Source organism: Mesoplodon bidens (genome assembly GCF_964165515.1).
Source record: "Mesoplodon bidens genome assembly, chromosome: 9".
Taxonomy (NCBI): domain Eukaryota; kingdom Metazoa; phylum Chordata; class Mammalia; order Artiodactyla; family Ziphiidae; genus Mesoplodon; species Mesoplodon bidens.
Window position 1 is genome coordinate 4,009,787 of NC_138166.1, and position 12,886 is coordinate 4,022,672.

The 12,886-nt window shown below is 36.4% G+C and overlaps 1 protein-coding gene across 2 annotated transcripts in view; it reads left to right on the top strand.

Moving 5' to 3' along the window:
* CACNA2D1 (calcium voltage-gated channel auxiliary subunit alpha2delta 1) overlaps window positions 1-12,886 on the top strand; it is a 504,082-nt gene that overhangs the window by 379,557 nt on the left and 111,639 nt on the right. For both annotated transcript variants that reach the window (XM_081243691.1, XM_081243692.1), the window contains 3 exons: window positions 1,666-1,735; window positions 4,325-4,375; window positions 6,565-6,664. In XM_081243691.1, the coding sequence (XP_081099817.1) occupies window positions 1,666-1,735; window positions 4,325-4,375; window positions 6,565-6,664 (221 nt within the window). The remainder of the gene's footprint in view (window positions 1-1,665; window positions 1,736-4,324; window positions 4,376-6,564; window positions 6,665-12,886) is intronic.

The window sequence follows — 12,886 nt, forward strand, 5'->3', positions numbered from 1 at the left end:
TTTTTCTGTTAGTAGAGAAGAAAGAAAATGTATAGCCCCTGGACACCTGGTAAAACATATTCATTGTCACCCAGAAAATCCCAATTGTGAACAAGTTATTTCTGAAATAATATGAAAAAGAAATTGACTTATACAACTTTCTTTTGTATTGCTGTGTTGTTTTAAATTTTAAAAAAGAAAAAGGTTAAGGTCATAAAAATGGTATCTCCCATTTTAACATTACTGTGGATAGGTGGAATGTGTCCTTGGTGCTTTGTGACTTTTAAAAGTATTACTTTCCTAGATAAAATCTAATATTGGGTCAGCCAAAAGGTCTGTTCAGTTTTTTTCTGTAAGATGGCTCTAGTAGCACTTAGTTGTCTTTAACTTCATTTGAAACAATTTTGTTAGACAGTATGTTACAGCTGTCATATCAGCGTGCATTTAAAAAAGACTTATCAAAATTAGTTAACTTTTGTGTAGCCATTTTAATACTGAAGATGGAAAAAAAAGCAACATTTTCGGCATATTATGCTTCATTATTTCAAGAAAGGTAAAAAGGTAACAGAAATGCAAAAAAAAAAAATTGTGCAGTGTATGGAGAAGGTGCTGTGACTGATCGAACGTGTCGAAAGTGGTTTGTGAAGTTTCGTGCTGGAGATTTCTTGCTGGACGATGCTCCAAGGTCGGGTAGACCAGTTGTTGATAGCGATAAAATCGAGACATTAATTGAGAACAATCAACATTATACCACGTGGGAGATAGCCGACATACTCAAAATATCCAAATCAAGCATTGAAAATCTTTTGCACCAGCTTCGTTATGTTTATCGCTTTGATGTCTGGGTTCCACGTAAGTTAAGCAAAGAAACCTTCTTAACTGTATTTCTGCATGCGATTCTCTCCTTAAACGTAATGAAAACAAATTGTGATGGGCAATGAAAAGTGGATACTTACAATAATGTGGAATGGGAACAGATCATGGGACAAGTGAAATGAACCACCACCAACCACACCAAAGGCCATTCTTCATCCAAAGAAGGTGATGTGTATATGGTAGGACTGGAAAGGAGTCCTCTATTATGAGCTCCTTCCAGAAAACCAAACGATTAATTCCAACAAGTACCGCTCCCAATTAGACCAACTGAAAGCAGCGCTCGACAAAAAGCGTCCAGAATTAGTCAACAGAAAACACATAATCTTCATCAGGATAACGCAAGACCACATGTTTCTCTGATGACCAGGCAAAAACTGTTACAGCTTGGCTGGGAAGTTCTGATTCATCCGCTGTATTCACCAGCCATCACACCTTCGGATTTCCATTTATTTTGGTCTTTACCAAATTCTCTTAATGGAAAAAATTTCAACTCCCTGGAAGACTGTAAAAGGCACCTGGAACAGTTCTTTGCTCAAAAAGATAAAAAATTTTGGGAAAATGAAATTATGAAGTCCCTAGAAAAATGACAGAAAGTAGTAGAACAAAAGGGTGGTGAATACGTTTTTCAACAAAGTTCTTGGTGAAAATGAAAAACGTGTCTTTTATTTTTACTTAAAAACCGAAGGCACTTTTTGGCCAACCCCATAGTTTGATTTTAATTCTCTATTTGAAATTTAAATTCTCTCTCTGGCTCTCTCACTCTCTTGCTGTCTCTCACTCACTTTCTCTCTCTCTCTCTCTCTTTTTAAGCTTCTCCATGGGTTGATAACAGTAGAACTCCAAACAAGATTGACCTTTACGATGTACGAAGGAGACCATGGTAAGATTTTGGGGTAGCCATGAAAAGATGAAAAAGACAAAATAAGGTTTCTTTTCTTTCTTTCTTTTTTTTTTTTTTGTTAAAAAGTTGGAGGGAATCTTTCCATTATTAGGATGAATATTGTCTGATTATTTAAAAACCTCTTTTTTCCCTTTTATACATTGGAATTTTTTATACATTTATACTTTAAAACAGTTAAAGCTAAAGGAAGATGATGAGTTCAATGGGCAGTGATAATGAAGTTGTTGAAATGATTCATCAAATGCATTTCAAGTGGACTACTTTAAGTTTTATAGTCAATGTCATTTCTAAGTCTCTTTTAGCTGGTGGGGATTTCTATTGAAAGTCTCCCAGTTTGCTTGGAGTAGGGCTCTAATAATCAACATCTGGATAGAGTAGAATGTAGTTTGCCTCTGGTGGTGAACTAATGGGGGCTAGCCCCGAGGTAAGAGCTGCCCCTAGTTATAGTCATATAGCTTAAGTTTCATTTTTCCAAAAAAAAACTTTATTTGTTCCTTACTACTAAATAAACTCATTTTCCTAACATATGAATCAAAAAATACTGAATACGTCATGATTACACTCACTGGGAAACAATTATTAAACTCGTGCATTTTAATTCATTATTTTAATGTATTTAAATGTATGGCTCTATAATTTTTAATGAGTTCACATGTTATACAATATAGTGCTTTGTAACCTACTCTTTCATATCAATACCTTTTCATAAGAGACACAGTAACATCATTTTAAAAGAATGACCAGATGGTAACTTATTTTAAAAATCCCCTATTATTGGACATTTTGGTTATTTCTGACTTTTGGCTAGGGTTCAGAAAAATTCTAAGACACATAATAGTTGATTCAAAGAAACGTATTTAAGGCTTTTAAAATGCCCTATTAAACGTCCCAGTAGCAATTTACATAAACACCAACCATGTATAATAGTACCAGGTATTATTAATCCACATATTATTCTTGATAATATTTCTCTAAATTAGTGGCTTTGGAGCCATGGGTTGTTGAGTGGAGGCAAAGCCTATGACATCACATGATTTTGGTTCAGGAACCAGTTGTTTCGGTGGAAACTTAGAAACTAGCTCCCAACTAGAAGAGACAGACGATATCCTGTCCTCCATCTTCCTCATGGAGAGGCATGCCAGGGCCATTTGTCAAGATGCTAGACATGGGCTAGATTTGCCTTCCACTGGAATATCCCAGCAACCCTGCCATTTTACCTTCTAATAGAAAAACAAACTTGAGTGCAAGCTGTAAACTCTGTTTCATGAACATATAGTCCTGAATAGTTACTAATTGTGCTGAATGTTGCCTGAAAACTTATTGGCAAGTTATCTGGCAGGCTTCTGAGAAGTTAGATTTAGAGTCTTGGACAATAAGTAGAACACTGAGTTCAGATGCAGCTCTTCTTGATGGGGAAGGCAGGTCCCCACTTCCCATCAGCCTGTGGCCAGGCAACATGAGTTTTCAGGATCATTCACCTGTAGTTAAGTTTATCTCTACAGTGGCTGAACTATTCTCCTTTAGTCTCTTTTCACGTGCAGAGATTCTGAATCTGTAGGGCTGGGGTTGAGTGTGGGAATAAGCATTTTGAACTGGCTCTCCAGGTGATTTTTAAGATACTATAAAGTCTGAGAACCACTACTTGAGACTCTTGGAAGTAACATTATATGTTGTTTTTAATTACTTTATTGTCCCTTTGTCAGTCTTTATTGTCCCTTTGTCAGATTAGACCACTAATCTATTTTTGCGGGGATTTTTGTGTGTGTTTAAATATATGACACAATCTTATTATTTGTTTTTATTATTATTATTATTATTATTCTTTATGTATTTATTTAGTTAGTTAGTTTTGGCTGCGTTGGGTCTTCGTTGCTGCTCACGGGCATTCTCTAGTTGTGGTGATCGGGGGCTACTCTTCATTGCGGTGCATGGGCCTCTCATTGTGGTGGCTTCTCTTATTGCAGAGCACGGGCTCTAGGCGTGAGGGCTTCAGTAGTTGTGGCACGTGGCCTCAGGAGTTGTGGCTCGTGGGCTCTAGAGCACAGGCTCAGTAGTTGTGGCACACAGGCTTAGTTGTTCTGCGGCACGTGGGATCTTCCCGGATCAGGGTTTGAACCCGTGTCCCCTGCATTGGCAGGCAGATTCTTAACCACTGCGCCAGCAGGGAAACCCTATTATTATTCTTTAGAGTGAGTTTTAGGACCTCTGGTCAGCAAAATGGAATTTAGGCTAACTTTTTTTTTTTTTTTTTTTTTTTTTAGGGAAATGTTCTTCCAGAAGTTAATTTCTTTTGCTCCTAGTATTAAAGCACATCTCTTATTCCTTTGTTATAAATATCTGTAAAACATACCTTAAGTATTATGCCTCTGACATTTCTATTATGTTAAATGTAGCTTTTCTAAAGTTGATGTTACAGAATTGTGAATAAAAGACCATCGTCTACCTAGATAGAATGGAAGTAGGGCCTTGCTTGGAAAATTTCTCAGAGATTAGTAAATAGCAGTTCAATAAATATTAGTGCTTGATATTTTACAAGAGAAAAAATTATTCGTATGATATTTGTTACAGGTACATCCAAGGAGCCGCATCTCCTAAAGACATGCTTATTCTGGTTGACGTGTGAGTAGTTAAATATTACATAATTTTCATATACTGAGAATATAGGGAGGAGTTTTAGATAACAGTAGTAGGTTGGGACTAGAAAATAGGTTGAAAAAAAGACAAGGAATAATTATGATGGCTTTTATATCCAGACAAAGAAATCAAATTAAGGCAGTAACAAAACAAACAAAAATTCTCTTATTGAAAATGAGAGGAATCTATGTCAAAATTGAAAATTATGGCTTGGTTCTGAAGTCTGAGCTTTTTGAAAAATTATTGATTTGCTTCCAGTTTTTTGCTTTATATTTTAAACAATATTAAAGTACATGGTTGCTAAATCTAAGCTGTTTCTGCTTCCAAAAAAAGTAGAATAATTAGTTGGCACTTAGTTATTAATGATTCAAATATCTTTTAGGGATTGGCCACAAAATATCAATAGATAAATATTACATACATTGAATGTCAATATTAGGCCTTTCTCAAGGGCAATGCTGAAATGCAAGAAAGAATTTCCTGAGTTTTTATATTGGTCATTTTATTTTTTTGTCACATTGCTTCAAGTTAGGGTGTGTGTGTGCGTGCGCACGTGCGCATGTGTGTAATCTTCCAATCTTCCAATAAGATAGAAGATGAAACTGTAGAACATAGTGAAGAATATATCCTGCTTTGGAGATTTAGTTTTTAAGAGCAATACCAAGGAACTAAAAATGTGAGGTATAAATTGCTTATATTATTTTCCCCGAGAGAATAAAAGTATACCTTCATCTGTTCTTTGCCCCTGGAAGAAACAGAATCCAATGTTTTATAGGCAACTAAATTCATTTCACAGGACAGTGTCAGCGTTTGAAAATTTCTCCATTATAATGTGAATTGAACAAGTTTAAAATCTTATAACCTTGCCTGAGAAAGAGAAGATAACTGAATTTGACAAATGTAACAAATGTTAAATCTCATTTCATTTGTTACAATGCATTTAAACTTCATCTTGTTTTAATTAAGTTATTATAGAGTTTGTACATATGCTAATCCTTGATATTCTTCTGAAGTATAAATCTGAATGGTCATGCAATATGTTATAATCCTATTGGATATATGCTAATTTCCTGAAATAATTTCTTTTATTAAAATCTTTGGAACCCATGTCAGATACCAAGTGGGATAAAAATATAGATGAAGTTGTAATGTCATTTTAAAAAATTATTTCAACAGAAATGTGTTGAGGGTATCCTATATACAATGTGATGATACAAAGATGATTAAGACATGGTCCCTGATCTCAAAGATGATTCAAATGTATTAGTGAAATTAAACCATATTCACATCAGTAAATTAAAACAATTGTAGGAAGTGAGAGATATAAAGTATGACACAGCACTGAAGGAACACATAGGTGAGACAGCACATTTCATTTTAAAGTGCCAGGAAAGACTTCATTAAGGAGATAAAATTGGAATTGAATCCTTATAGCTAAGATTTAACAAGGCAGGCATGGGAAGGGAGAGGCAAGAGTGGAATTTCAGGTGGAAGGATGACAGAAGCAAAGTGACATAGATGAGAACATCTGATAACAGCTAGAAAAGTAAAACTGGGAAAATGTTGGGAACTAGAGACATAAAAGTGGAAGTTAATTGCCTAGAGATGAGCCCTGCAAATAGATGCGGTCATTCAGGATCATAAAATATGTAGAGACAAGAAAAATGAAGACCAAACCCCAGAGAATATCTACTTTAGGATATAAAACAAAGCATTGTGTTTACAAATCTATTATCAAATTCTTATGCTGCTTCATAATTATTGGTTTAATCAAGTCAAACAATGAGCTCCCTAGGGCAATGACTGTATCTATTAACCTCTGTAGCCCTCACTACTAACTTGGCTAACAGGGCTGGTATTCATTGTATATTTCCTCAATAAGTGAATATGCCATGAGTATCCACAGTTTCTTAAAATTGTCACTTGACATGTAATTTTCATCATTGCAGTTAGAAAAATATACATTCTGATGCTTGTTGGAACGAAAGACAAGATTTTTTGTAATTTATTTCTACTTGCTATCAAAAATAGGACTTTTTCTACTACTGGGTTTTTGAAGACAAAATTATTTGAATATTATTTTCTAGAGTCAATGCATAAGTTGTGTTTCCTGAGGGTGTATGATGTTAATTAACTACATGGTCATTAACATGTGTGGACTCATTTTTTTATAGGAGTGGGAGTGTTAGTGGATTGACACTTAAGCTGATCCGAACATCTGTCTCTGAAATGTTGGAAACCCTCTCAGATGATGATTTTGTGAACGTAGCTTCAGTGAGTATATTATGACTGCATTTTTGCTGAGTAAAATCTACAGTTTTTATCTGCCTCTGGTTTTAAATACTTTATAGTGTTTTGTCATAGATAGGCTGAGATATTTCTGGTCCTATTACAAGACTATCTTACTGAGCTATCCTCTCTTGTTACTCATTCTCCCATACTTCCACACCAAGGTTCTTTCTGAATGTTTGGGGATTTACCCATGAATGGAGTGATTGAAGCAATGAACATGAAGGAAAAACATTATATATATTCTCTTTGACTCAGAGGTGCTTAAACAGTTGATGTGAACCCCCGTACTCATTGATATCATTGTAACTCCCAATAAATAGTGACTTGGCCGTGTAATTGTATGGCAATTTTCTGTTCATTATAATGCTCCTTTTTCATACTGGACACATATCCATAATGTATTATGTTTTTAAAGTTTTTTTTTTTTATTAACATGAGAACCAATAGGTATTTGAATGTGCTTTCTTAAAATTCTTGTTTCCAGGAACCATTTTAGACCTTCCTCCTCATAGCTAGAGAGCACTGAACTCTGAAGCAAATAAAACAGGACAAAATGAATGTTACTGTATCTCACTTTAATTCATAGAATTTTGGCAGAAAATTTCATGGCTGTGTACTGGTTGATATAATTTCACATTTGAAGTGGTTGTATTCATAGAGATGCACGTGAGGGAAGAAGTACTTGTGGTGAGGTCATTTTGTATTGAACATAGGAGAATGGATCTACCTCTAAAACCACATGGGAGGAAGTTAAAGCAGCTGGCCTACAGTCAATTTACTCCCTTCACTGGAAGGGTAGCCCCTGGAAAAAAGTAGGCAGAGGAACTGAATATAGTCTCTTGTCAACCGGAGCCTCAAGTAACTAGATAAATCATATTTACTAAGAGGTAGAGGAATTACTCCAAAAATGATTTTAGCAGGATATCCCTAGCTAAGGGTAACTGTCATAAATATAACCCAAGATCAATGAAGCAAGATTCCTTTAAAACTATCTAGTAGGCAATATAACTCTCTGGGTAATAAACTGGAGATATTTCATAGTTTAAATACTCACCCTGCAAAGCTCTTTTTGAGACCTCTTTCATCTGGGCCCAGAGGAGTGTCTCCAATACAGTAATGTAGGACCTGGTCTATTAGTTTTCTGAGGCTGCTGTAACAGAATAACACAGACTGGGTAGCTTAAACTACAGAAATTTTTCTGTCACAGTTCTGGAGACTGGAAGTCCAAGATCAAAGTGCCGGCAGGGTCAGTTTCTCCTGAGGCCTCTTTCCTTGGCTTGCAGATGGCTGCCCTCTTGCTACCACTTCATACGGTCATCCCTCTGTGCAGACTAGTGTCTCTTCCTCTTCTTATAAGGACACAAGTCATAGTGGATTATACCCTCAACCTAATGGCCTCATTTTTAATTTAATCACCTCTTTCAAGAACTTATCTATGATTACTGTTACATTTGGAGGTACCAGGGGTTGGGACTTCAACATAGGAACTTGAGGGGGGCACAGTTCAGCTCATGACATCTGGGGAACTGCCCTCCATACCCAGATCTTTCTATGCTTTATCTGAATGTTTAGCCGTCCTTTAGCTTGTCTGCATCCTTGATATTATTAGTAAAATTTGATACTGCTTAAGAGCTCTGATTCACGTCAGTCTGATTTTATAATCTGACCCTGGGTGTTAGCTCACGACTTACTCAACAAAATGAGAGCAAGTAAAATGTAATGCTTGGTCTCCCAAATAAAATGATCAGGAAAGATAACCATTTAGTTTAATTTGTACATAAAAATATTGTTTATTACAAAGGCATTGGAAAGGTTGCTAACAAAATATTATCTTTGGCAAAGCAAAAGAGAAAGTTGTAAAAACATTAAATTCAGTACAGATTTGGCATATCTAATGAAATTTAGATAAAACCAGCAGACATTAAATATGGTTAATGTCTTAATCTGGCTTCCTCCTGATTCTTACTCATGGATTCAAGTGTAAATGGTTTTTTTTGGGACAGGATCCCAGGAAACACAACCAATTAAAGGAAATTAGGCAAGGGAAGGGAGGAAGAATGCCAATTAAAAGAACTTAATTTAATTTAAAGGGATTTAATCCTACTGAGGTATCCTAGAAGCTGTATAGAATATGAAGTTCAAAGTTATTCTGCCTCAAGGCCAAGTGAGCTGTGGTTCTAAGTACCAGCCTTCCGTATGTGTGGGCAGAATAGACTCTGACCATAAGAGAGAAATGTAACAAAAAGTTGCAGGTGGTGGTAGTTAGAAACCTGTCCAGCATGTCCACTGTATCCAATTAATGATCCTTAAAGATGGCATCTGACATGTCATTTAAAGCCAGTGTTTCCTTATTGATTTTCTATCTGGATGATCTATCCATTAATAAAAGTGGGGCGTTAAAGTCCCCTACTATTATTGTACTACTGTCAGTGTCTCCTTTTATGTCTGTTACTTTGCTTTATGTGTTTAGGTGCTTTATATTGCATGAATAGATATTTGCAAGTATTATATTCTCTTGTTGGATTGCTCCCTTTATCATTTAAAAATTCCTGAAAATGTAACATTGTGTTTTATGAGTGGATACAGTCTGATGCCAGCACATCAGTGGACTTAGCACCATGATTCAAAGAACATACTGCCTCTTGAAGGACAACATTCCTACTCAAAGACTGTCATCTGCAAGCTGGAGCTTTAGTTGCACACTTAAGAGACTATCCTAGTGTTTTATCAGGCTGGCTATTTCTAAGTGATGCAGTATATGGTAGACCCAGTGGATCCTGTGGTCATTTGTTTGTTGTTGGACCTCCTTCACCATAAAATAGATTGCTTGATTTGAGGAGATATTATGTAGGATTCCATGATGGTATCCCATGATGATAAATCAGACAGTGTGTCAATCCAGAGGATTAATGATACTGCATGAGGCATTGCAAACAGGAAAGGGGAACTCTCAACTGAAATATGTATCAATAGCAAGAAAAGCAAAATTGGCGCCACCCCATTCCAGAGGGATAAAATTGAATACAATCTGTTTGAAATCAAGTTGTTGAATGTCTTTTTGAAGAGTGATACTGTATTAAAGGCTCAGCATTGGACAGTTTCCAATGGGTTAGCCATTCACTAATGGCGATAGCTGTATCCCACTTGGAGAGAAAGAGCCCATGTTTTTAGGCCCACATATATCCCCTCTTTCTCTGCTACCGGGCTGCTGCTTTCATTTTATGGGCAGTTGCTGCATACAATGGACAAATCCTCCTCTCCACTCAGTTGTTCAGTACCTCCTCGGTATGAATGTTCTCTAGTGGTGATTGATGTGAAACAGAGATCTGCACATTTCATACCTCCTCCCATAGGTCCATCCTCACGCTTCCTCTCCAGAGCTCTTTGTCTGGGGAAGGTCTTCCATTCTTGCTTCTTCAAGGGCATTGGCCAACCAGCTAAGCCATTTGCCCCTATGCAGGAGTGGTGTTGTCTTATCTCAGGCTACTTGCCCCCTCACACCAAGTTGATGACCAGGTGTTTTTTGCCTCAAGATCCATCAACATCCATCCCCTGGCATGTTCTCCCAGTATCTGCTGTTCATATTAGACAGATCTTGCATCTCTTTTGTTGAATGTTCTCTTTTTCTGTTTTCCTGGAACAGAGACTATTTTTCCAGGTAGGCCATGTTGAGACCTGCTCTACTTGTTGCCTAGAGCCATGAGGGGAGATGAGATCAGATCTTAAGGGAGAACATCATCTTTTATGGTCTCTGGGAATGGGAGAAGCTACTACCTTCTAAGAGGAAGAGATTACTTCTGCATACCCAGAGGATATAGGGGAATCTGGAAGTTCATTGTTCTCAATAGCATCTACCCATGTCCCCATTCTACTCTTAAGATCCCATTCTTTGCCTATCGGTGTCCTGATTTTTGCATAGAAACCTGCCATGGGTGTGGATGTGGCCTCCTTTATAGTTATGTGACTTTCAAAAGCAAATTCTCTGTTTCTAGCACACGTTGTCCTTCTCACATCAAAAAATTAGAATCTCTTTATTGGCTCCTGTATATCTTCTGGCTTTCACACTTTCCCTTAGTTGGTAGTTGCCTGATCTGAGGTTGTCACTTTTTTCATTGAGTTTAACAACCAACCAACTCCAAGCCCCTATAATTACTGTTGTCACCATATTTCTCAAATGCTAGGTGCCTCCCCTTTATTCTGTATTGTGTTCCAGTCACTACAGGTAAAAATCTTAGCAGTTATGATGCTGTAGCCTCTGAGGGGTTTTCTTTACTCCAGTTATCACTGATATATAGCCAATTACCAGAGGAATCTTTATTGCCACATGGCTGGTGAATGATTTAATTCTGGAATCCCATCCTGATGATCTGTTTCCTAAGACCTCTGCTAGTATCAACTTATATTGTCTTTCCTCTGAAATAGTTCATGAGGTAAGGATTCAAGTACAAATGGCTTACTTGGAAAATAGTTCTAAGAAAGGTTGAGAGAAATGTGAGAAGTAAAGCCAAAAAAAGGAAGAGAACTGATAAACAGTGGGTTATCAAACAAGTTACCACTGTGAGTGAGTAGAGCTTAATCCTCTGGGCAATTCTGTGAACCAAGGTAGACTGCATGAATTGAAATTGAAATTATTCTTTCCAAGGGGACAGTGCGCTGGAGTATTTGAAGTTAATGACTCCTCCCAAGGACGTTAATTCCCCAGTGTTCCCAGGCCACCATGTGCACAAGCAAAAGGCTCCCAGAAATCTTGGACAGTTAAATTTGGGCTGATACATGAGGAAATATGGATGGGGCACCAGTAGCATCTACATCAGTTAGAAACTGAACAGTGCTATAAAAAATATGCTTCAAAAGATTTTCTGACTGAACAGTAGAAATGACTTTGAATGAATTTTATGCTTTCACCTTTTAGGCAGCAATCAATGATTCTTTCTTAATTAAAATAAAAAAACTTAGATGGGATTGCCTTTGAGATTCGTTGTTTGTTTTTCCCCACAAACACCCACTGTATTTTATTTTTACAAGAGATAAATAAACTGACACCAAGCATTGTAAATGGATGACCACAACAAAAGCAACAATGACTGCAATTACCAAACATGAAACACACTCTTATTATGTCATAATATTGACATTTAGTCCAGTAATCCTCCACTGTAACAGCTCCTTTACTTTGCAGTGAAAATTGATTTGTATATTTTTTGCCTCTGAGTCCTTGTGGGATTTTTTTTATTCAAACAGAAAGTCACAAAAATTATAATCATCCTCATCAATTCACTCAGTCCCATGTGATTAATTTTTTTATCTTGATCTTTTGTTAGCACTTTTATGAATTCATCAGTTTTCCATTAGAGTTCTGAAAATGCTTATTCATTCAGTTCAGCAGTGTAGTCAGTTACCAAAAACCTGTACTTGTCAGAGTCTTTTCTATGACTTCCATGAAGATGAAACCCTTTTATAGGAACATTTTTGCAAAAGCATCAGAGTACACCCAGAACTCTCTGTAAATGATGAAAGCCTTAAAAATGACCCCGTTTAAAGATTTGATGAAAGTTCATAATAATGCAGTTGACAAGGAAATTTAGTTATTTCCGAGATACACATTTTAAAGTAATTACTAGAATTATGATTTATAACATAATACCAGAACATATAAGATTTTTAGAAATTTCATGTAATGTCTGAAACATTTATATTAACATACTTCCATACAAATAACCCAAAGAAAGTTTAGTATTAGTTGTTTTTTTGTTTTTTTATACTGCAGGTTCTTATTAGTCATCAGTTTTATACACATCAGTGTATACATGTCAATCCCAATCACCAAATTCAGCACACCACCATCCCCACCCCACCGCGGTTTCCCCCCCTTGGTGTCCATAAGTTTGTTCGCCTTTGAGATTCTTAATGCCTGACAAGTTTTAAGGACCTTTGTTTCTTCTAAAAATATTATGGTTGTTAAATGTGTATTTCTTTAAAGAAAATTGTTAACTAACTTCTTAAGAAACAAAATTGCAAGGTTTTTCCTTGTGATTTCTGTGAATCAGGTTAATATAAACTTTATTGATGCCTTGACAGCTCTTTGTAAATCCTTGCTGGGGCGTCCTCACCTGATGTAACTTCAATATGTGAACTGAAAGCATATAGGCAAAGTGAATATGTTGCTTGTAGAAAGAACTGGGAATGCATTCGATATGGAAGTAA